The sequence below is a fragment of the Crocodylus siamensis genome, chromosome 10 (assembly GCF_052110815.1).
Source record: "Crocodylus siamensis isolate JL-2025a chromosome 10, ASM5211081v1, whole genome shotgun sequence".
Classification (NCBI taxonomy): domain Eukaryota; kingdom Metazoa; phylum Chordata; order Crocodylia; family Crocodylidae; genus Crocodylus; species Crocodylus siamensis.
Genome location: NC_143404.1, coordinates 12182846 through 12206850, shown reverse-complemented (window position 1 = coordinate 12206850; position 24005 = coordinate 12182846). Strand labels below are relative to the sequence as shown.

General features: G+C 47.4%; 1 protein-coding gene and 1 long non-coding RNA gene across 4 annotated transcripts in view; both read right to left on the bottom strand.

Annotated features, from left to right (window-relative positions):
• The window catches only part of SLC22A4 (solute carrier family 22 member 4), a 50204-nt gene extending 44480 nt beyond the window's left edge, over positions 1-5724 (bottom strand). The window contains exon 1 of the mRNA XM_090064692.1: positions 5214-5724. Coding sequence (XP_089920818.1) covers positions 5214-5606 — 393 coding nt within the window. The 5' untranslated portion in view covers positions 5607-5724. The remainder of the gene's footprint in view (positions 1-5213) is intronic.
• A 1609-nt stretch (positions 5725-7333) lies between these two features.
• LOC149856234 (uncharacterized) overlaps positions 7334-24005 on the bottom strand; it is a 30542-nt gene continuing 13870 nt past the window's right edge. Inside the window, exons 2-4 of one of the 3 annotated variants that reach the window (XR_016438351.1) lie at positions 15341-15481; positions 10385-14718; positions 7334-9152 (exon numbers count right to left, since the gene is read on the bottom strand). This is a non-coding gene — a long non-coding RNA (uncharacterized LOC149856234). The remainder of the gene's footprint in view (positions 9153-10384; positions 14719-15340; positions 15482-24005) is intronic. The other 2 variants (XR_016438350.1, XR_016438349.1) reach the window with 2 other exon arrangements.

Here is a 24005-nt window from a genome sequence, read left to right as displayed (position 1 = left end):
CCTGAGGTGGAGCACTTTACATTTCTCGACGTTGAACTTCATAAAGTCTTCATACATGGTTTGGCAGGAGTTGCCAATCTAAGATAGTCAGGACACAGCTAAGGGCTCTTAGGAGAACAAAGGAAACAATCCCACCTGAAGTAGCAGAGGCTATGTAGAGTACAGCTGTTTAAGACGCATGATGGAAAACAGACTTTAATTCTATTAAAAAATATCCTGAGCAACTGAAAACAAGGGAAATTAGCCAGAGCCACTTATCTACATGCATTTCTGCTACTTTCAGTGCAGTAGCTGTAGTCATGTCAACTGGTGGAAGGATTATAGTAGCGGTGCAGGGCTGCCATTTCAAGCAACTTAGGGGAGCTATGTCCCTTTGGGAGTGCGTTTTTTCTTCTCTGCCTGACCTTTGTGCATACAATTAAAGGAAAGAAGTGCCTTGAAAAATCCAGTCTGCCTTGTTTCAGCACTGCACTGTATGGACTGTCAGTAGAGGGGCACAAGCATCACCTTAACATCAGTAACCAATGTACTTTATGGATAAAGGGTTTGTTATACCTTTGGTACACTGTCTTTCCAACAGATCTGGGTCACAGCAGACACCCCAGAATCTATGTTCACCCAAACATCTGGGACCAGTGTTCAATGGTCAGGGTGAACTGTTAGATGCAAAGGCAGAGCTACTCAAGCCCTACTTTGTCTCAACATTCACAAAAAGATTAACCTGCAACCAGACACCTAATAAAGATTATTTGGATAAGGAAGGGAACAAGCTGAGGGACGACACAGCAAAAGAGACGGTCAGAAAGATTTTAATGGGTTTGAATGAATTCAAGTCAGCAGGGCCTGATGAACTTTATCCCAGGGTACTGAAGGAACTGGCAAAGGAGATCTCAGAGCCCTTAGCAATGATCCTCATGAAGTGGGAGATGGGCAAGGTACCAGAGAGCTGGAAAAGAGCCAACACAGTGCCCCTCTTGAAGAAAATCCAATAAAGACAACCCTGGGGAACTAGACTCAATAAGCAGGAAAAGTTACTAGAGCAAATCCTAAGAAAATCCATTTTCAAACATCTGGAGGAGAAAAGGTTGATTACAAAGAGCCAACAAACTAAAAACAAATCATGTCAAACTTGATCTTCTCTGACAAAATAATGCTTTGGGCTGATTTGGACTTCAGCAAGGCTTTTGACAAGATCCCACATAACCTTCTCATAAACAAATTGGAGAATCATGAGCTAACCAAAACTACTATTAGGTGGACAGACAACTGTCTAAATAGCTGCAAGCAAAGGATAACTATAAATGGAGCCAAGTCAGAATGGCAGGAGGTTCTGAGTGGAGTCCCACAGGCATTTTAAAAGGGATGTGTAAAAGTCAGAGAGGGTCCAGAGGCAGGCAACAAAAATGATAAAGGACTTGGAAGGCAAAGGCAGACAAGGAGAGGGTGAAGGAGATAGGCACATTCAGCTTGCAGAGAAGGTACTTAAGAGGGCACATGATAGCAGTTTTCAAAGAGCTGCCATAAAAAAAGGAGAGTAAACACATTTTTTTCTTGCTGCAGAGAATAAGAAATGGATCAATGGTTTGAAGTTGCAGAACAGTAAGTTTAGACCGGATATCATGAAAAACATCACTGTCAGAAGACTGAGGCAGCTGGACAGACTACCTAGAGAAGTTGTCGAATCTCCATCATTGGAGGTGTTCAAGAGAAAGCTGGGCAGGCATCGGTTCATCCAGGCATAGCAATGCCTGTGTTCTACTATGGGTATTTCTCATGCTTTGGGGCTTCAGTTCGTCACATGGGGCCAGGACAGAATTTCCCCCCCTCTTGCTGCTGCATGTGTCAGGCAGTTTTTTCAGCCTTCCTCAGAGGCAATGTGTGTGTTGGCTTCAACTAAGGCTAGGGATGTGCCAATGGTCTTGCTGGGCCTTAAAACCATCTGCAAGCTTGCTCAAGATTCTTGGCCCTTTACTCAGAGTCAGACTGATCGACATTATTTGGGGTCAGGAAAGAATTTTGGGAGCAGTTTTGCACCACAGTGGTGACTGTGGCCCTTTTTCTCAGATCCTTGAGCTTATTTTTAACATTTTGTGTAGCAGCTGGACATACTGACTATGTAGTTTTGCTAAGAGGCTAGACAATGGATTTATATAGGATAGTTTAAAGTAGACATAGTATGACTGGAAGGGAACTTGAAAGGTCATCTAGTCCAAGCCCCTGCCTATGACTCAGTGACTACGACTCTCATAGCAAAGATAAGATTTCACATGCCTGAAATCACTTATTGCAAAAGATACCAGTAAAAGTCCTAAGAAGCAATATTTGAGGCTTTCCTTTTATACATGAAACAAGGCAAAAAAAATAACTTTTAATGAAAAATTTTCTAAGTCACTTCTAACTTAAATACTTCCAAATTAACAGAAATTGTACCATTGTTCCCAAATGAAGCTTTCTGATTTTGAGTCCAAAAGGCTCTGACCATGAAGCCACATCAGGAAGGCAAAGCCACTGCTAAATGAATTATAAGCTCCTCCTGTTTCAGTGCCAACCCTTTTTGAACTGAGAGAGCCAACAAAGACATGAAGATGAAGCCAGGAAGAGAGGAAAAGAAAAATAACACACCACAGAAATTCACATACTCATAGCCAAGACCACAGCTCCAAAGGCTACACAGTTACAGAAACCTGTCAACATAAACAATAACATCTAACTTTTTAATCAACTCAATCAGATAAATTAAAAAAAAAAAAAGCCCAAGAGAGCCCTCTCCACATAGTGTATCTGTAGTTTTAGAATTTGTAGGTACAATTTTTTAAGACAGTGATTTTCAACCTTGTTTTATTTGCAGACCCCTATAAATTTTCAAAAGGAGTTGCATACCCTTTGACTTGTAAGTGTGGGTATTTGCACACTTCTGATTGATGATAGTCATCTTTCATGGACCCCACAGAGTCTGCAGACCCCCAGGGGTCTGTGGACCACAGACTGAAAACCACTGTTTTAAGACAGCTTCCTAAAAGGTTCTCTGCTACTGCACTGAAGTATATAAAGGTCTTCAGCAAGGCACAAACTAAGTGGGGAAGACAAACTGTCCCCACTCAAAACAGACTATATTAGTCATCCTGAACCCAGGTGCTGCAGCACCTGGGGGAGCCTTCAGATCCCTTCAAGGGTGCTGAGGTGTGACATGCAATATTAGAGCTATTAAGTGTGCAAACACGATTCACACAATGAGCCCAGGGATTTCAAATAAGAATCTATGGTGTTAAAAACGTTTTGACCTACTGTGATCTTTCTGAGGTCTCTGCAGCAGAAGAACTGCTCTATTGCTTTTCTGTAGTAAAAAAAAGGAGTGAGACCTAAGAACTGGCATTTTCTGAGGGGCCCTTTGAGCCTAACAAGAGCCTTCAGTCTACCTAAGGGTGAACTGAGTCTAAAAAGGTTGAGAAACACTGGGCTAGAGGGATACCAAGGTGCTGTCAAATTCACAAATAAGCAGACTTGGCATATTTACCCAGAATTGTTTCTTAGTCTATAACTGGTTGCACAAGCAAGCTCCTGTCTCTGCGCAAAGGGATATTATAGATGGTAACAGGGCAGCCTGCAGGCACAGAGCTTCTGCACGGAGTCTTATTTGTAACCCTGGTAGGTGCAACAGTGATTTTCAAACTGACATGACTCCTTTATGCATTTGCAATTACTAGGAGTACGAAAAACCTCTAGAACTCACTTTGCGTTCTTTTCATATCCCAACAGCTCCCAAAGCGCAATCTAAAGCTGTGTTAAAACATGAGGGCCAATGAGCGAATGCCGCCCTGGGGATACTCCTTTCCCAGTCAGTCACCTTTTATCTTTCCAAAAAAACAACAACAACAATTCCTGACAACTTTGGGGAAAACATTGCAGAATATCCTGGGTGGTTTTATGAGGTTCAGCAAGAGCAGTTATCTTAACATTTAGTGTTGAATTCGGTGGATCTGCTCCCTGCCCCTGAGGGACACAGGCCTGCTTGCTGTGCTGAAAGACCATGGGCTTAAGCCCATCAGGAATTACTGGAAACCTCCTTAATAAGGGAGGCCGATGGGAACACATCAACTAATTCCAGGGGAGAAATAAAGAGGCAACAAGAAGGGGAGTGAGGTCGATTTTGTGGACAGATTCTGGGGCTGGCTGCCATTTCCACAGGCTGAGCATGCCAGGGCCCCCCCCCCCCACCTGACTGGCCATGGGGCCCCAGCAATCCTGCCCCTCCCCAGTTTGCCACATGACCTGAAAGTGCAGGTTAATTACCTTGATTAACCCCAAAGAAGCCATTAATCCATGTGTTAATAAGCATGAATTACTGGCTTCACTGGGGTTAGTCAGGGTAATTAAGCCACTGCTTGGAGCCACTCTTAAGTGGCATCCCTGCCCTAGTCCCTCCCCGTGCTCCCAGCCTACAGGGCTTCCCGCATGCTTTTCTCTGCTTGTCGGCAAGTTTATTTATTCTTTCTTGTTTTTTGGCCAACTGCCCACCCACCAAAAGTGCAGAGCCTGCCTGAAATCATTGTTTTTGAGTTCACCTGGAATTGCCGTTTCCGTAAGAACTGCACAACTGCGATTTCAGTAGGTCCCTACCTGCTCCATCTGCTGTGCCGTGCTCCCCACGCCCCCAGCCTGCAGGGCTTCCCGCATGCTCTCCCCTGCTTGTGGGCAATTTTATTTATTCTTTTTCATTTTCCTGCAGGGCTTCCCGCACGCTTTCCCCTGCAAGTTGATTTTAGTTATTTATTTTTGGCCATCCGCCTGTCTGGAATCACCATTTCCGTGAAAACTGCACAGCCCTGTTTTCAGTAGGTCCCTACTTACTTTACAGTAGGTAAAGCATCATGTCTGTCCCTGGCCCCAGGGGGTGACATTTAAAAGGCAAAACAACAATGGTCTCAGGCCCAGTTGGCTCCGAGTGGATCCCTCCTATCCATGCTACCCATGTCCCCCGGGCTTCAAGTGCTGCCATCTCCTCCCTCCTAGCTGGGGCCTGAGATGGCAGGGAGGTGGGGATGCCCCCAGAGGGGGGGATGCCCCAGAGCAACTAGACGTGGGGCAGGGGCATCCCCCCACGGCCAGGCCTTGCCCTCCGCTGCAGGGGGGCACTGGCGGCGAGCACAGGGGGTGTCTGTGCCCTGCCCGGCCAGGAGAGCCCCTGGGCCCCCACAGCCGGCGGCGGGCCGCACCTGCGTGACGATGGTGCGGTGATAGACGTCCCGGCTGTACTCCCAGCCGTCCAGGCAGCGCTCCTGCGGCAGGCGGGCCAGGTCCACGTCGGTGCCGGGCCGCAGCCCCCGCGCCGAGAAGTTGGCCAGCTCGGCCAGGCGGTAGCGGCGGCAGCGGCTGGGCACGTCGCGGCCGCCCCGCAGCTCGCGGGGGAGGCTGGCGTTGGCCCAGGCGCTGCTCAGGTTGGCGCCGGGCGGCAGCGCGCAGTGGTGCTCGGGCACGCCGGCCAGGAAGACGGCCGACATGCCGTTGAAGCCGTTGGGGACGATGCTGGCGCTGAGCAGGAAGAAGACGAGGCGCTGGAACGGGCCCCACTCGCCCAGGAAGGCGCTCAGCTCCTCGTAGTCCCGCATCCTGCCGGGCGAGCCGCAGCGGCCACGATGTGCTGGGCCGGGCCGGGCCGGGCCGAGCCCGCCCCGCCAGGCGCCGCCTCCCGCCCCCCGCGGCCGGCGCCGCCTCACCCGCGCGCCTCCGCCGCCATCTTGAGCCCCCTCCTGCCCGGGGGGGCTGCCCCTCCCCCCAGGGCATCGCCTCGTGCGCCGCGCTTGCCCCCGGCGTGGGGCTGGACGCGGGTGTCCTCGCAAGGGCCTCCCCGGGGTCTAACGTGGGCGGGAAGTCTCCACCAGCCCTTGAAATCCCCTCCCTCATGGATGTACTTGCTGGATCGCACAGGCTGCGTGGGTATCTGCAGTGCACATGCCGGGCTGTATTAGCAGTGCACAGGCTGTTTGCAGGGGTTCTCAGCCTTTTTGCACCTTACCTCCCACCAGGCATTTTGTCAAAAACCCTAGTCCCACCGCGATAAAAACACAACCCCACAGAATTGCGCTGCCCGAGGTATCTGTCAGTTCTTCTATTTGAAGTGCAAACAACGGATTTTTCTTCAGGCGGGCAGTGAGTTGAAGTCCCGCCGACGCGACCTTTGAGTCTCGCCAGTGGGAGCTTCCCCTGGGCTGAGAAACACTGCCGTATTGTAGATGCGTTTTATGTGCTTGTATACAGCGTATGAGCGCGTGTGCCCTTGCTGATGAAATGTATGTACTGTATCACCAATTTCAGCTGGTCTAATAAAAGATACCAGATTTACCCAAAGAGCCTCGTCTGCCTGTGTCCTTAGACTGACACGGTTCCAGCCTGCACCCCTGTATCACCGGCCCTCGCTCCTCTGGTTACAACGCTGCAGAAGGTAATGCAAAGCGTACCAGCCTCAGCTGTTACAACACAGATTTTGCATTTTTTCAACCCATTTTCTTGTGACATACAAAGGTTTTTGCAGGTGTTTCTAACAAGGAGGTGACAACCCTACTACCGCTCCCCACTGTTGGATGGAGGGGGCCTGCCCCCCACCAAGGTATCTCCTGTATTTGGGGGGGGGTGTCAGTGGCCCCCCTACCTTTGATGGGCTCTGTGTTAGCTGTTACTCCACAAGAAAGAGATCTGGGAGTCACTGTGGACAGTGGCTAAAACATGGGCTTGGTACTCAGCAGCCATCGAAAAGGCAAACAAAGCGTTTGGGATTATGAAGAATGGAATTGCAAACAAAATGGAAAGTGTCATCATACCCCTTTATAAATCCCTGGTGTGTCCTCACCCTGAATACAGTGCCCAGCTCTGGTTCCTTCAGCTCCAAAAGGATATAGAACAGGGCTGGGCAATTACTTTGGGCGGGAGGTCTGCTTACTAAGTTTTGGCAAGCCATCGGGGGCCTCATGACAGGTGGCCAGGGGTAGATAAATATTAAATTTTCTACATTTTTCGGGGCTTCACGGGCTGGATAGAATAGGCTGCATCTAGCCCCCGGGCTGCATTTTGCCTGCCCCAATATAGAAGAAGTCGAGAAGGTCCACGGAAGAGCAGCAACCAGGATTGTGAGTGGCATGAAGGGGCTTCCACACGAGGAGAGACTACAGAGGCCAGGACCATTCAGTTTAGAAGAGATGCTTGAGAGGGGACATGAGAAGGGTTTCCAATATGCTGAAATGGTGACGAGAAAGTAAATAGGGATTTATTATCTCACACAAGAACTAGGGGTCACAACATGAAACTAGTAAGTAATCAGTTTACAACTAACAGAAGGACATTCTTTTTCACATGGCAACATATAAACACGGCACTCATCGCCGCCAGATGTGCCGGAAGCCAACGATTTAGCTAGATTCAAAAAAGGGATTGGACAAATTCTTGGAGAAAAGGGGCATCAGGAGCTATTGAGCGTCGGAGTTAAAGATACAGCCAGTGAATTATAGATTCCTAGACTTTAAAGCAGGGGTGGGCAATTATTTCAGGTGGAGGGCCGCTTGATGAGTTCTGTCAAGGGCTGCAAGGTAGCCTGCCCCTTGACAGGTGCCCCCCAACCCCCTGGTCGCCATCTTGGGACCAGATGTCCTCCCCTTAACCCCTGACCTTTGCTACCAGAAATCCCTCACCTTGCCCTGGAAGTACTTCTTTTGGGAGGTGGGGAGGGGTGTTTGCCATCTTGGAATGGAAGAAAACCCCAATCATATACTAAAAACCACACATCTACTATAACCCGTTTTAATTTTATTTCAAAAAAATATTTTGTCCTGATTTGTGTGTGTTTGCATAGTGTATCTAGAGATGATTGCAAAATCAAAAGAAAGCCTTACTCTTGTGTATTGTGTAGGGGTATGTGGGGTGCGTGGTTTGGGGAGTATGTGGTTGGGGGTAGGTGTGCATGGGGTATGTGGCGAGGGTGGGTGTGGGATGTATGTGTACAGGTATGGTGAGGGGTTGGGGGAAGGTGTTGGGTGTGTGTTGGTATAGTGTGGGGGGGTGGGATGTGTGTGGGTTGGGTGTGGGCATGTGGGGGGCTTCCCCTCGCCTGCTGGCAGCAAGGGAAGCCCCTAGGAGAGGGGAGAGCAGTGGGGAGCCGAGCCTGGCACTGCCAGATCTCTTGGCCTGCTGCAGTCAAGCCTAGGTTGGCTCCCACTCCACCTGCCTGTCCCATGCCCGCTGGGCAGGCTCCTTCACGCCTCTCCCCCTCCATCACACACTCCCCCACCCAGCCATGCACAAGCAGGACCAAAGTGAGGTGCTGGCAGAGCCCGCCCTGCACCCTGCTCCCACCAGCACTGCAGCTTCCCCTCCCAACCTGCTGCCTGCACTGCTGCAGCAGGGACAGGAGGAGGGGTTGCTGAAGGCCAGGGAAGCCCAGCAGTTTCCTGGGTGGCTGCGGCAGTGGCACCAGCAGCCCTGCCTGGAAGCTGTGCCCAGTGGTCAGGGCTGGAGCCCTCCAGTGAGGGAGGCTGGGAGCACCGAACATGCTGTTCCAGGTGGGACTCAGTCCAATGTGGAGCGCAGCAGGGGCAGCCATTGGCTGGGCTGGATACAATTAATTGGCGGGTACCTGACTGCGGGGTGGATCCGTTTCATGGGCTGTATTTTGCCCACCCCTGCTTTAAAGACTAGAGGCTGCAAGTGAGAGAGGAACAGTGGGGGAAAAACAACCCCGGTCATACCCAGTTCACTCTCCCTTTCAGCATCTACCGCCATGTGACACAGGCTACTGGGCAAGATGGACCTATGGTTTGACCCAGTAAATGGCAATTTTTATGTTCTTATTCTTTGTTTTGGGCACTGATCTGTATTGGCAGATCTAGGATTTTGCAAAGCGAGGGGCAGATGGCGGGGTGCATCATCACATATGAAACAAAATGTATTTTTTCCAGTTAAAAATAAACTACAGACTTTACTAAAAATCTAGGGGCCCAGCGCTGTGTTATTCAGTTTAAGATTGAAGCAAAAACAAATATAACTTAATTGGAATGAGTTAAAAACAATCTGCAAGGCTGTGAAATAGGAGCTACATGACCAGGACCCGCTACAAGACAGCAGGCTTGCAGAACAAAGGATGGCTTGATCGGTGGATCATCACGACCCTTAAAAAGAAGGGATATTTGTTAATACCTGTGGAATTAAGAGTTTAGAAAGGATCAGGTAAATCAAGGGCAGACATTTATTTTGGGGGGAGGGCCACATAATAAGTTTTGGTGAGCCGCTGAAGGCCACATGGGTAGCCCCGCCCCTGACAGCTGCCCCGCCCCCTGGTCACCACATTGCGACCAGAAGTCCTGCCCCATAACCCCTGACCTTTGCTGGAAGTCCTTCCCCTGGCTGCCCCCACCCCAGGGCTCCTTGCCCCCAGCACAGCACTGGCTACCTCTGTCGCGGGGCTTGGCACCGGGTACCTGCAGCTCCTGGCACTGTGCGGGGACCTGCGCAGCAGCGGGGGAGGCAGTAGGCTCCAGTGCGGGGCTTCCCCTGCTGCGAGTGTTGGAGCTGCAGGCACGCAGTGCAGAGACCCAGCAATAGGGCAGGCTCTGCTCCCTCCCCCCAACAGCGCTGGCCAGAGCTGCACCCTGTGCTGGGCACGAGTGCCCTGACCTCCCCATCTGCTGCTGCTGCTGGCAGCGGGGGCTGCGTGCCATGGTGAGGAGTGTTTGGGGAGGTCCCTACATCCCACAGCTTGCCCAGCTGAGCTCCACGCTCCCGCTGCCCCCCTGGCCACGGGCCCCACACCTGCTCCTGCTTCCGCCCAGATGCAACCGCCTCCTTCCCCCACCAGCCCCATCACTTCCCTACCTGCTGTCCTGAGTAAACAGGTTTCAGCTGCAGCAGGAGCCCCCCTGGAAGCTGCTGGCTGGGCAGAGGGTGGAGAGCAAGCCTCAATAGGATATTTTTTGGGGGGGTCTCATGGGTGGAAAGGCTGGGCTGGGTGCAATTTGTTGGGGGGTGCAGTGGACCAGATGAAAGTGCCTGGCAGGGTGGATTCAGCCCACAAGCTGTATTTTGCCCACCTCTAAGGTAGATGATAGCGAGCCATGAAGTCAATTGACCGCTCAGCATTAATGCCCCAATTCTAAAAGCACACATATAATTTTATTCACATGATTGGGACAGCTCAGGGCCAGAATTAGGAAATTGGTTTCATCTGCTATCACTGCGCTACACTTAATTTTCATTGGAAGTTATGGAGCTAACTTCTCATTCATCACATTCGTATTAGCTGGAGTTGTGGTTCATTCAACTACAGTTCTGTTCTCCATCACAACACTGCATTAACATTTCCACCCACTGACTCCTTCTATTCAAGTTAAACGGTTACACCAACCATGACACTTTGTAGCTGTATATATCTCATGCATAGTCAGATTTCTCTGGGCTTTTTCAACGAAACTTCAGGCCTTGGCAGAATTACTCTTTGCCATTTTTACAGTAGCTATCTGGAGAGTCAGAAATAAAAGAAACATATTTAGCATGGACTTCTGAAACAAAGCAAAGCAAAATCTATTGTTTTAAACAGGTTGGCAACCCAAGATAATACCTCCAGTGGGAATAATGTTTTCAAGTGCTGGATTGTTTCCATTGTCATTTCAAATTATTATACGATTGTACTCTGCCAAAAGCCATTACCTCTGTTCATTCAAAAAGTTCCATCTGTCTTCTATCAGCCCTGATGTAGCTGCAAGCTAACGAGCTTACCAGTTAGGACCTGTCCCCAGCGGACTGACTACGTCTTGGAAACAGCCGTCTTTTGCTGCTCTTAAATAGCAGCTTTGAGGAGCACGACGGAAATCATCAGTTACTCTGATACAGCATGACAGTTTACTGATAGGAATTGGGACCCAACTGCTGTCAAGTAGTACTTGATAACGAATTCTGCCATCATTTACAGGAAACGTAGCTTTTGAGAGCACTTGCAACCATTGCTTTGCAGAGGGACTGTGCTGCACACCTTAATGTAGTTGGCACCAGTACTTCAGGCCACCCTTCCTTCCCTAAAAGTGGTAAACAGACACCAGGAGCAGGCAAGCGAACAACGGAGGATTTTGTTCTGTATTGTTTACTTTCAAACAACCAAAAAATGTAGCAGTACCTCATAAAGTCAATAAAGCTATGGTTCTGGCATCTAACTCACTGAATGGTTAGGAGTAAGAGAGCCTGCAAAATATCCAGATAGCCTTAAGAAAAAGAAACGGACTTTTTGAAGATCTGTCTGCCACTCCCTGTGGTCTTTACTTGCCAAAAGATGCTGCGCTGCCCACTCAGATAAGATATTCAAGGTCTCCCAGACAGTGGGGACTCCAACATTTCTTCCACAGACCAGTGCTCTGGTGACATGCAACTAGATATATATAAACCAGTTGTTCAGTACAAGCCAGTACTGTACTTTAGGAAAGGCTGTGGTCCAGCTTTTGGAGAAGTCAGCGCTGGCTCCTTGTGGGTTGGCATTCAGAGCACAAGTTGTGGCTCCCGCGAGGGAGTGGGAGACAGAAAATCTGCACCCCACGCTTGTGCCCGTGCATGGCATGGCCACTTCCTCAGTTTTGTTCCGTCTGCAGAAGCTTAAAGAGCAGAGGGAGCCTGTGGCTGAATCCTCTTAAGGCAGTTTGGGGAACATCCAAGACAAGGAGTGTGACCGGATTTATAACATCGCTCTTGGGAGACAGGCTCAGTAGCTTAGTAGCAGTGATCTGATTTAAGTGGCAGGCCATTGCCCAACTGCAGAGATGGCTCACAGATGGTCAAGGGATCTGGGCTCCTGGAAGCACACGCCTGAGGCAAAAAGCTGGACAGTGTTGTCCTTTGTCAGTCAGACAGATTTGTCCTCTTGCTACTAGCTCGCAAATAGATAAACACAGTGGGGGGGGCATTGCATTAGTACTTCATTTTATGCAGATTTATAAAATGCCAGTAGTTCTATTGGACCAACTTCAGGGTGTTGCAGGTCATTTGCATTACAAAGAGAACATGGGGAAGAAGTCAAGTTTTTCCCCTGGGGGGAGAACTGTCTGCAAACAGTGCATGCAAAGTCCTGTTTGCTTGAACACTGCAGGAGTCAAGCCACAAGAAGAGCGTGTCTCTGTCCACAGTTGCAAACTCTATTTCCAGTCAATATATAGGATGTTCTGAGCTATTTCTTGGGTTCCATTCTCCCTGCTTATTTTCGCTGTGTGCTTTTTTCTGTCTCTCTGACACCAGCAAGCACAGATCATCTAATCCACCCTGCTTTATATATCAGCCTGGCCTTGAGACAATGCTTCTACCCAGCCTTGACAGGGCACCCCGATTAGGGTCTAGCCTATATTGTTTTGGCTTTTACTAAACAAACAGTATTTATCTGCTTTGTTATTTAGGACCAAGGGAAGGGCAGCTATACTGACAATGCATTTTAATGAGGTTTGACCCAAATCATAATAAAATGCAGTAGTAACAAATAATGCTGTGTGAATAACTTATTTAACAGATCATTACTCAAAACAAGAAATAGGAAATTTTTGTTTCAGGACAAATGAAGCATTCAGGGTTGGTTTTTTCCCAGTATGTTTGGTTTTTTAGTTCCCTGTCAAACAATTGTAAAAGGAAACCTCATGTCAAAATTGATATTCAAAATATTTACAACAAAAATTTAAAATATTGGCAGCTTTCATTTTGTTTCTTCATTTGTTTTAGCTGAAGTCATCTAGCAGATTGAGCACATATTTGCAAATAGCTTCAGCTGATCTGAAACTGCATTCTTCAGTGAAAATACACCTTGTTCAAAATACTTCTTTTTGGTGTCATAACTCAGATTGCTTCACCAAGGCAGGCAGATCAAATTAGCCCTATTTAATAGATGGCAAAACTGCAGTATGGAGTTTGCCAGTGTACTCAGCGTTACATAGGAAGTAAGTGTAGTGGAGTTCATGGGGTAGAACCCAGGTCTCTCCTTAGGAACATTTTGCCTTCAAAGTCTTTGGCACATAATCCTTTGAGTGAGGAGGTGGGCAGAGCCCAAGTACCTCAGTCGAAGACAGATCCACCTGAATCAGGTATACTGTACAATTTTTGCCAATTAAAAACAAAGGGTAAAATCCTTAGCCTCATTGAAATCAATTGGAGTGTTGCCATTCACTGAGTACAACACAGCCTGCATGGGCCAACATGCCTATTCTTCTAGTGTTCCCTCTTGCTGTTTCACCACAACCCTCCTGCAAACCGATCCAAAAGATCTTGTGCCCTGATTTCATTTCAATTCTGCTGCAGCACAGATGTTATTTTTTGGCCCGCACTCAGTAAAGTAATTGCTTACAGGAGTGACAAATATATTACTGCCCTTAGTGCCCAATGCCCTAGCAACAAACATTTAGTGGCCCAATTCTCATCTGCATTAGAGCCATTTTAAGCAACTTCGCTAATGTAAAAAAAAAATTCCATCATCATAAAACTACTGCCACATGAGGCAGAATCAGGACCTTGCTCTTTATGATGGGCCAAGTTAGGAATTAATTGAGCAGAGAAGTTGTAACTCAAGTAATTATTTACTGAAGGCAGAGCTCACTTGCATGTCAAAAAGAATGTGAATGGGCTGTTTTGTTCTTTGGAATTAATGCCACATACTACAGTCCTGGGCATTTCTGTTCCCAGCTACACTGGCATAGGCACAGTAAAGCCCACTGTGTGCTTACACAAGTAGCATTTTTGACCAAACTAGGTGGTGTTAGGTGGGCTGGCTGGGCTGCTGGCCTGGAGGAGGTCAATGCAGCCATTTATGCAAGAGAGACAAGTAGGATCTGGCCCTTATCAGCAGGACGTACAAAGTGCTTGAGGACACAAAAATTCATTCTCCTTCTGTTCCAATAATAATAATAAGAAGAAGAAAGCCTAGTGGAGAGGGACTCATACACAAGACAATTATTAGGGAGAGACTGTTACAGTAATTTGCAGAGCAAGGAATGTTAGAATTAAGGAACTCCCCCAACTTTTTAATAGAAAAAAAAAAGACTGTAACATGTGAAGAAGCAAGCTGTTTGAATTGTGTCCTGAGGGAATAGATTAGACATGATGCCACTTCAGCCCTTCACAGGGAAGAAGAATTGACAGCTTCCTTTAAACCCTTCACTCCTGACTTACACGGCAACTTCTCTGTGGAGGTAGATATACAGCAACTATATTCAACTACTCCACAGAGAAGTTGCCATGCAAATATTATAGAAGCTTTCTTGAAGGGCAGCACCAGAAGTGCCATCTGTCCTGTATACACTAGTCGCCAATGGGGAAGTAAGAGGTGGGACCAGGAGCCAAGACTCCTTTGTTCTAATAGTACCTCAAGGGCTCCTTGTCAAATTAACAAAAAATCAACCCATAAAAGAAAGGCCAGATAACACCACATCACCTTTGTCAAAGCCATCTTCAGCTGAACCAGAGATTATTTCTACTTCTTGCCATTGTTGAGAACTATAAATATAATTACATTTCATTGTTTTTCTGACATGTGCCGTGGATCCTTCTTTTTGCTTCTAAGAGGGCATTTCCCCTGTTGTGGTTTGGGAGGCTCACTCGCAGGCATGGTAATGAGTCAGTGCTTGTTCACACATTGCGCTGAAGGGAACGGTAAGTTGTAGCAGGCACTAAGCTGCTTGATGCTGATCTAGTATAACATTTGCTTGCATCCACTTGATCAGACTTTGGGTGAGAGAAGAAGCAAAGGAAATTATTTCTTAACCTGTGTTTTTCACCTTCTAAATTCTTCTTACCTCTGACATGCTCTTGCATGTAAAGGTTGCTTAAAATTTGTTAGATCTGATGTATGACATGGCATAGCTTATATAATGGATAAGACTAGGTATATTAATATGAATCAGGACATAACCTGTTAGGTACATTTCTATATGTTTTAGTCTTATTTAGCAAGCCTTTGAAGCTGAGTTAGGTAATTGAGTATAAATTGGGTGCGCTTTGGCATCTTTGTTCTTCAGCCTTGAATGATGTTTCTTGCTGGATAAACCAAGGTAAGCGCTTCTTTAAAACTCAGTTTTAAACTTAGGTAAGAAGTCCTTTTCCCCTCAGAGGCTGCCACCTGTGAGAGGTTTTTCAGACTTTAGGACTAAATATATTTAAAATTAATCTTTTTCTGTATAAATTTTAAATATTCTATCAATAATGAATATTTGATTGTTTAGTTTGAAATACTTGACCTAAACTGATTTATTATCTACCATTTGTATTTCAATATTAACCTCACTAGTACAATTTAGACTTATTCTCTTGAATATTTGGTTTTGGTGGGACAGGCTCCCCAACTTACCTTGGTCCCCAGAACACCTCTGGGGATCCACAGTACCAATATTCAGCCTTTGAGCTTTTCAGTGAGGGACTACACACCTTGCGAACTCATTGATGCTGTTTCTCCTCTGTTTAGGGACACTACCACCCTGGTCTCGGAGCACTAAACAAAACACACAGATTTAGTCCTCTCTTTCCTTCATCAGGCATGGGTGAGATTACAAGTACATTTATGTCAATCTTTATACACACTTGGAATTTTTTTGCATTGGGCTCTCCATCACCTCAGCCATATTTCCAGGCTCCCTTCTGCCAAACAAGTGAGGCTCCTTCTACATCCTTAGTCCATTCCTTTCCCCTTCTATCAAGCCTCTGGGAGATACCTGCCCAGCAGGCTGGAAGCCTAATGAGGCATATCCAGCCTCCCTTTGACACAGTAAAATCTGCCTACTAATTCTTTTATGCCTGTCACTTCATTGTCCATGACCTTCTTTTCCCCGTTGACTCCTGCAGGATAAGGTCAGTGATGCAGATCAACAGCATAAGTTGAAACACGAGGGTACTAGGAAAAGGGGAATGAGTAGAAGCCAGAAATGGATTTCTTACCTGTGCCTAAGCTTACTCTCACTTACCAGGGTCTGGAGTCCCTCTTTCCTCCCCAGTGCACTTTCCTTATAAATCAAAGGTATTGCAAGCTACCATGTCTTTGGAACCCTACATATTTCCTGAGACGTATTCAAGCAAGCGGTCTGGAGTCATGGTTTGTAAGAGAGGTTCATATGGTAATGAAAAGTCAGGAAGAAATTGAATCTTTAATACAGTCACATGCACAGAAAAATAAAAATAATGACGCGGAGTGAATGTCAGATAGAGCCAAGTCATAAGAAAAGGCTCTAATTGCCTCCCAAGATAGCAATTTGGATATTTTAGCATATCAGATATATTAATTACAAGGAACTTTATATTAGAAGCCAGCTTCAATGCTGCAAGTACCAGGAAAATCTCCAGGGACTTCCAGCTGCAGGGACTGTTGTCTCTTAAATGCTCATGTCATTAGCATGCAACTTCTGTTAACAGTAATGCAGGGTGACCCTTGTAAATCCTTCACACATGGATGGGGAACAGGCCCCTAAGTATGTGCTAATTCCTTATACGGTATTTGGTTGTCCAAAATTGCCCACTGGGGCCTAGTTTTGCCTACGACCTATTTAAATGAATTCTGACACACATTACCGCTGCTTTGCAAATTGGATCCAGCCTTTCAGATCTGTCCTCATTTATCTCACTAGGAATTAAATTCCAATCGAGGTCTCAACATAGCCTCTAAACTAGTGATTCTCAGCCAGGGTGCTGGGGGCACCCTGGGGTGTCATTAGAAGGTTTGAGTGCTGCAAAGGGTAAGGAGATAAGCAGGTGTGAAGAGATAAGTTCAAATTCAGGCTCCTCCCTGCCTGGCTGCTGCCCTGGCCCCACTGCCTGGCTCTGGTACAAGGAGTTAAGCACTGTAATAAATAAGTTAGCTTTTGAAGTGGGGCGCTGCTCAGTTCACAGAAGTTATGGAGGGGGTGGGGGTCAAGTCCCATGAGGGGAGCCTCAAGTCTGAAAAAGGTTGGGAGTCACTGCTTTCGACATAAAACCAAACATCCAAGGTACCACGCCAGTGCTCTGCTTTAACCACAACAGTAAGAAATGTGACTGCTACTCACTATCTTTTACAACCCAGTTAGCTTTGACTCATGGTTATACTGTACGCTTCAGTACCTCATTTGCAACAGAATCAAGGGTAACTCAGGAATCAGGCCGTCTTTTGGGAGTCTTCCTCAGTGCTCTGTAGAGGTGCACCGTGCTAATGACTGTGGCTTCAGCAGGGCTACGTGCAGTGATGTACTGGTGATGTGTGGAAGTGGGCAGCTGCCTTCACTGTACCTTTTCGGGGTCACCTTATCAGCCAAACATTTGTTACTTTGGAAATACTTGGAAATGCTCTTTTTACAGGGCTTCTCTGAGGGCTGTCTACTAGGTATTCACTTCTCCGTAGAAAGAAAATTACCATTCAAAGGGCTTTACATGGCTTCCAGTTTTAAAAAATGCTTCCAGAAAACGAAAAAAAAAAACCTGCTGGTCCTGGGATCGCTCCAGTGTGTTCCACACTAAGGTCTGGAGCCGGTACAAGGATATGTGGCAATCACAAAACTCACTGACCTTTGCTCCTGTTACCAGAGACCTTTCTGTAACTCACCCTCTTCAGTAAAACCACTGCATGCATGCATTTCTCAGAGATATGTCCACTGGCAATACGCAGTGGGTGCATGCAGGTGCATGTGCACCCCCTGAGATTGGTCGCTGCCAACATTTTGCAGCTTGCTCCTTCCCCACAACAGCTTCTGGTATTCAATACACATGGCTGTCCCATGAGGAGCACCTGCTTACTTGCACTGCACAAGGATTAAGTCACAAAGCTGCAGGTCATTAAAACACTCCAAGCAGCTTTCCCCTCCCCTTCTCCCTCTGTGAGAAGCAGGGACAGTGGTGATATTTATTTCGGTGTGTTGATGCTATGGAGCCACCAGGGGGAAGTCATTCCCTTCTAGATATGCTGCAGTGTCACCAGACCAGCCTGAGAACTGGATGGGAGGGACAGGATGTTAGGATATCATATAATTTTCTGCAGCAGCCAGTGTTGCATTTTTAGCAAGTCAGATACCAACATTTGTCTTATTATATAAACAGTGCTTGAGATCTCAGCTGCTGCCTTGCACCAGAGATGGATCCTGCCCAAACAGGAGGCTTTTGCATGCAGCTGGTATACAGGAGGAAACAATATACCCGAGCCGTTGGAAGCCTCTCGAATTCACTCATTAAAAGGATGCTTGCTGTGCAGGGTTTGGGTTTGTCTCCCTCGCTAGTCATGGACACTCCATTACAAGATTCATTTCACATCCCAAGTCATTCAGTGTTGGGACTTGTTGTCTTGGACATTATTATATAAAAATATTCTCCTGGGGAGTCTGATCCTGCTGTGTCTTCAGCAGGACCTTTGCCACATGAAAGAATAAAGGATTGGATTGATAGTGAAAACAACAAAATTTGACAGAAAGAAATTAACTCCCTGGGGACATCATCTACCCTTGTACCCTTCCATGAGAAATGCCCCCTGTGCAGGGAGATCCTATTCAAGCATGCCTGCCTCCGAAGATCCATCCAGAGCACTGCACCTGCTTCTCTATCTACATCTCCGGCAGCTTGATTTTATACAAGGGAAAGTTTTAGAAATCACAGGAATTGAGGGTTGGAAGGGACCTCTGGAGGTTATCTGGTCCAACCCCTGGCTCAAAGCAGCACCAGCCCCAACTAGATTATCCCAGCCAAGGCCTTGTCTCCCTGGGTTTTGAAAACCTCCAAGGATGGAGCTTCCACCACCTCTTTGGGTAACCTGTTCCAGTGCTTTACTATCCTCCCAGTGAGAAATAAATTATTCCTAATATCTAATCTAAACTTCCCTTGCTGCAACTTGAGACCACTGCTTCTTCATCTGTCATCTGCCACCACTAAAAATAGTCCAGCTCCATCCTCTTTTGAACCCCTCTTCAGGAAGCTGAAGGCTTCTATTAAATCCCCCCTCAGTCTTCTCTTCTTCAGACTAAATAAGCCCTGTTCCCTCAGCTTCTCCTCATAAATCATGTCCCTCAGCCCCCTCACCATTTTCGTTGCTCTCTGCTGGACTCTCTCCAATTTGTCCACATCCTTTCTATAGTGGGGACCAAAACCTGAATGCAGTACTCCAGATGTGGCCTCATCAGTGCTGAACAGAGGGAAATAATCATTTCCTTTGACCTGCTGGCAACACTGTATGCCATTAGCCTTCTCGGCAACAAGAACACACTGTTGTCTCTTCTTCAGCTTATTTTCCACTGTAACCCCCAGGTCCTTTTCTTCAGAGCTGCTGCCCAGCCAGTCAGCCCCAGCCTGTAGCGGTGCATGGGATGGAACAATCCCAAGCGCAGGACATTGCACTTGTTCTTGTTGAACCTCATGAGATTCCTTTTGGCCCAATCCTCCAATCTGTTGAGGTCACTCTGAATCCTAGCCCTTCCCTCCAGCATATCTACTATTTGCCCCAGCATGGTGTCATCTGCAAACTTGCTGAGCGTGCACTTTGTACCATCTTCCAGGTCACTGGCAAAAACATTGAACAAAACCAGCCCCAGGGGCACTCCACTTGATACTGGCTGCCAACTTGACATCAAGCCATTGATTGCTACCCTGTAAACCCAATGCTTCAGCCAGTTTTCTATCCACCTTACAGTCCATTCATCCAGCCCATACTTCCTTAGCTTGCCTGCAAGAATGTTGTGGGAGACTATATCAAAAGCCTTGCTAAAATCAAGGTATACCGCATACACTGGTCTCACCACATTCACAGAGCCAGTCATCTTATCATGGAAGGCAATCAGGTTGGTCAGGCATGACTTGCCCTTGGTGAATCCATGCTGACTGTTCTCGATCACTTTCTTTTCTTCAAAGTGCTTAGAAATGGATTCCTTGAGGATCTGCTCCATGATTTTTCCAGGGACTGAGGTGAGGCTGACTGGTCTGTAGTTGCCTGGATCCTTCTTTTTTCCTTTCTTAAATATGGGCACTATGTTTGCCCTTCTCCAGTCACCCAGGACCTCTCCTGGTTGCCACGGGTTTTTAAAGATGATGGCCAATGGCTCTGCTAATATCTTATCAGCCAACTCCCTTAGCACCCTTGGGTGCATCCCTTCTGGCCCCATGGACTTATACATGCCCAGCTTTCCTAAATAGTCCCTAACCTGTTTTTTCACCACTGTTGGCTGGTCGCCTCCTCCCCAAACTGTGCTGCCTGGTGCAGTAGTCTGGGAGCTGACCTTGCCTGTGAAGACTGAGGTAAAAGGCATTGAGTGCTTCAGCCTTTTCTGCACCCTCTGTCATGGGGCTGCCTCCCCCATTCAGCAAGAGACCCGCACTTTCTCTGATTCTCCTTTTGCTACCAACATACTTGTAAAAACCCTTCTTGTTACCCTTCTCATCGCTTGCTAGTTGCAACTCCAGTTGTGCTTTGGCCTTCTTGCCTTCATCCTGGCGTGCCTGATCAGTGGTCTTATACTCCTCTCTAATTACCTGTCCAAGTTTCCACTTTTTATAAGCTTCCTTTTTGTGATTTAGTTTACTGAAGAGTTTCCTGCTAAGCCAGGCTGGTCTTCTGCCATGCTCATTAGTCTTCCTGCGCATCGGGATGGCTTGTTCCTGTGCCCTCGGTAAGGCTTCTTTAAAATACAGCCAGGTCTCCTGGACTTCTCTCCCGCTCAGACTGGCTTCCCGGGGGATCCTGCCCATGAGTTCCCTCAGCGAGTCAAAGCCTGCTTTTCTGAAGTCCAGGGCTTTGGTGCCCACTTACATCAGGGCTTTGGTCTCCATCCCCTGATGAACCCCATTTAAAGCCCTTCTCACAAAGTTAGTGAGTCTGTGAGTGAAGATGCTCTTCCCTTTCTTCACCAGGTAGCTCCCAGCACGCTCTTAGAAGAACATCCCATGGTCGAAGAAGCCAAAGCCCTGCTGGCGACACCGCTTGCACAGCCAGAGGTCTAGATCGTTTGCTCACCTAGTGTTTAAATCTTCTTACTCCCAGCAGTTCTGGGGGCTGTAAGAGGGATGGATCAAGAAGTCATCCTTCAGCAGAGCAGGGTAGACCCTGGTAGGGGCAGGAATGGAGAGCAAAACATGCCCAGTGCTACCCCTTGCTGCTTGCTTTAGTAACTACAGGTGAAATCCGAAGTCATAACTCCCCTCCAAGCCTGGCTCGCATGGAGCTGTGCTAACTCATAGTCAGTCTTGGAGAAGAGTGCTCAGGAACGCAGGGGGGAGAGGGTAAGAGAAGGAAAGATACTCACACCTTGCAAAAAGATAGCAAATCTTGTGCCACAGAGCACCAAAATCAAAGCTCGCACTGGACTCAAGCTGAAAGAAACAGAACAAGAAAGCCCTCCCTTTGAGTCGGGTAAAAACCCACAGCAGAAAGAGAAATGGATCGTTGCTACAGAGGGGGGCTCATTCACGGAGAAGTAGTTTGGAAACCCTGAAAGTGAGACAGAGAGACAGGGAATTTCAGGGCTCTCTTTGCCCACCAGGTATCACTCTGGCTATTTATTGTTTTGAAAGTATTACCCAGATAATTCTTGGATACATTAAAGCCACCAGTGACATCAGGCTGAGGGACCCACATGAGATTTCTGCTTTCAGGGCTTTCTTCTACCTTGCAGTAAAATTCCCTGACTTCTGTGTGTCTGAAGAGTTTGGGGATTCAAACTCAGTTGCTAGGTGGCAATGCAGAGCAGCCATAACAGTTCAGATCATGCTAAAAAACTCCCCTGTAGATTTTTACCTTCCTCGCGGACAACACCCCTTCTATGCCTTTTGGTTTGTCCTATCCAATCCTTGATGATAGCTGCAGCAAAGTCAAAAATAGCCTGCCTTTATTTGTATTTATTTGCACTGTGCTTATTAGTGCCTGGAAACCGCTGTTACAGCCCAAGATTTGCCAGGCACTGTACAAACATAGAACAACAAGCCTGTCCCTACTCCAGAGACCTTTTGCACCAAACCCAAATTTAACAAGGAACACTACAAGGCTTGACAAAAATCTGGGCAATCTTTTGTTAATACTGAAATGAGGGGCTGTGCGCTTCCTGGTTTTAATCAGGATAGGAAATGCTGAAAATCCCCACAAGGCCCTTATTGGTTCAGGTAGGTCAGGCTGGGCTAACACTCTACACCCCACCCCAAGCCGAATAAAAAGATTAAATTAACAACAATTTCCCAGCTTGAGGTCCCATTACAGCCTTTACTGAGGCTTCCCAGACTGGAAAGCATTTCAACCAAGACCAGTATGAGTTTCAGGGTTGCAAGGCAGAATGCACATGGATCTGGATCCAAGCATTTCCTAAGCCTGGGGCCCTGCTACACCAGAGTTGGGGGTTTCATGCTGGGCTTATGGCCAGTGAATTTGGGTTGACAAAAGCTGTGCAAAAGTGTGGGGGCAGTACACACAGGGTGCGTCTACATGTGCACTTAATTTGAAGCAATACGCTCTGGCGTACGTTGCACTGGAGTTCATTGCTCCTGGGCATCACATTTGCATGTGCGCCCAGGACTGGGCTGCCTGCCAGCTCTCCCTGTATTGGAGCACCCTTGGGCCCCAGCCAGCCTCTCCACAGTACACTGAGCCAAGTCAGCGCAGCCCTGGCTGGTAGGGGATCCAGGGGGTCAGCCTGCCAGTCTGAGGCTGCTGCAACCTGGCTCAACGTGCTGCAGAGGAGCTGGCTGGGGCATGAGGGTGCTTCAATACAGGGATAGCTGGCAGGCAGACCCACACTGAAACACCCTTTGCCCCAGCTGGATGGGTCAGTGCCTACGTGTGTGTTGCTACACAGAAAAATAACTCTGTAGCAGGATAGTGCTTGTATTTACAAGTACTAACCTGCTGCAGAGTTTCTAAGTTTCCTGTGGCTTAATACGGCCACCTGTGTAAACACTGACATGTTTACTGCGGAGCTAATTAGGCAACCCCACAGTAAATGTCTTGTGTAGACACACCTACAAATACTCCCCCCACTGGAGGCTCCTTTGCCATCAGCCAAGCAAGAGGAACTAGCTTTACACAGCTGCCATTCAGATAAGCATTGGTCGGTGGCTTTTCATGTTGATCAAACTTCTGACCGCTTTGCGATTACCCCATCAGACCTCCCGCCGTGGTGCCAAGAGCACAATGGGATTGGAAAGTCATTGTTCTTTATCTTGCTTTCACTCCAAACTCAAAACAGGTCTTGGAATCAGATTCTGTCTATTCAAGACAACTTCCTCTGGGGCGCCTGTGGAAATGAATTGCATGTAACCGGGCGGTGATGGAAAGTGAAGACAAGCTTCACTCATATTTCAGGAGGGAAGAGGGAGCTTGGGCCTTTTCTTTTCTATTCTTTTTTCCTTTTGGAAAGACTAAAAGTTGCATAAAGCCCAAGAAATTCATGCTGAAACGGGCTTCACAGTTGGTTCCCACAGCTTGTGAAAATATGAAACCCCATAAGCCTTGGGCATTTTCATGAAAAGCAGACCTTTACAGGCATGGAAGAAGGAATTGCCATAATTAATTAAACTGAAAAGGCTGTTCTGAGAGAGTGTCCCGCCTCCTTTTCAGCTCATAAGAGAAGAAAAGGGAGGTCAGCAAGGGCTTGTTTCATTTATTCTTTATTACAACAGAGGCTACAGAATCAAAACCGCCACGTGAATCCACATGGGACTTTTTAAGGCCAGCTCCAAATCTTGCCCAAGGAGGTTGGCCCTCCAGTCAAGGAGAGGGAGGCAGGAGGTTGCTGCTTTGCCAACTGCATCAGATTATTTTCTTTTCCCCTGGCTCAGTTCACATTACATCATAAAAACAGGGAGGCAGGATGGGACAGGACTTACCTAAATAAAAGAAAAGCAGCACTGTGGATCTTGGTCTGGCCTCATTTAGAAAGGGTTTAGACTTGGAGACCAGTGGCTCACCTTACTTTTCAGACAGTGAGGATGAGAAGGAGAAATTAAGTGGTTCATGGGGCTGCACAGGCTGCTGGATTCATCCAGAACTCGGGTGATGCCAGACAAATCCTTAAGCATCAGTTGAGGGCTGC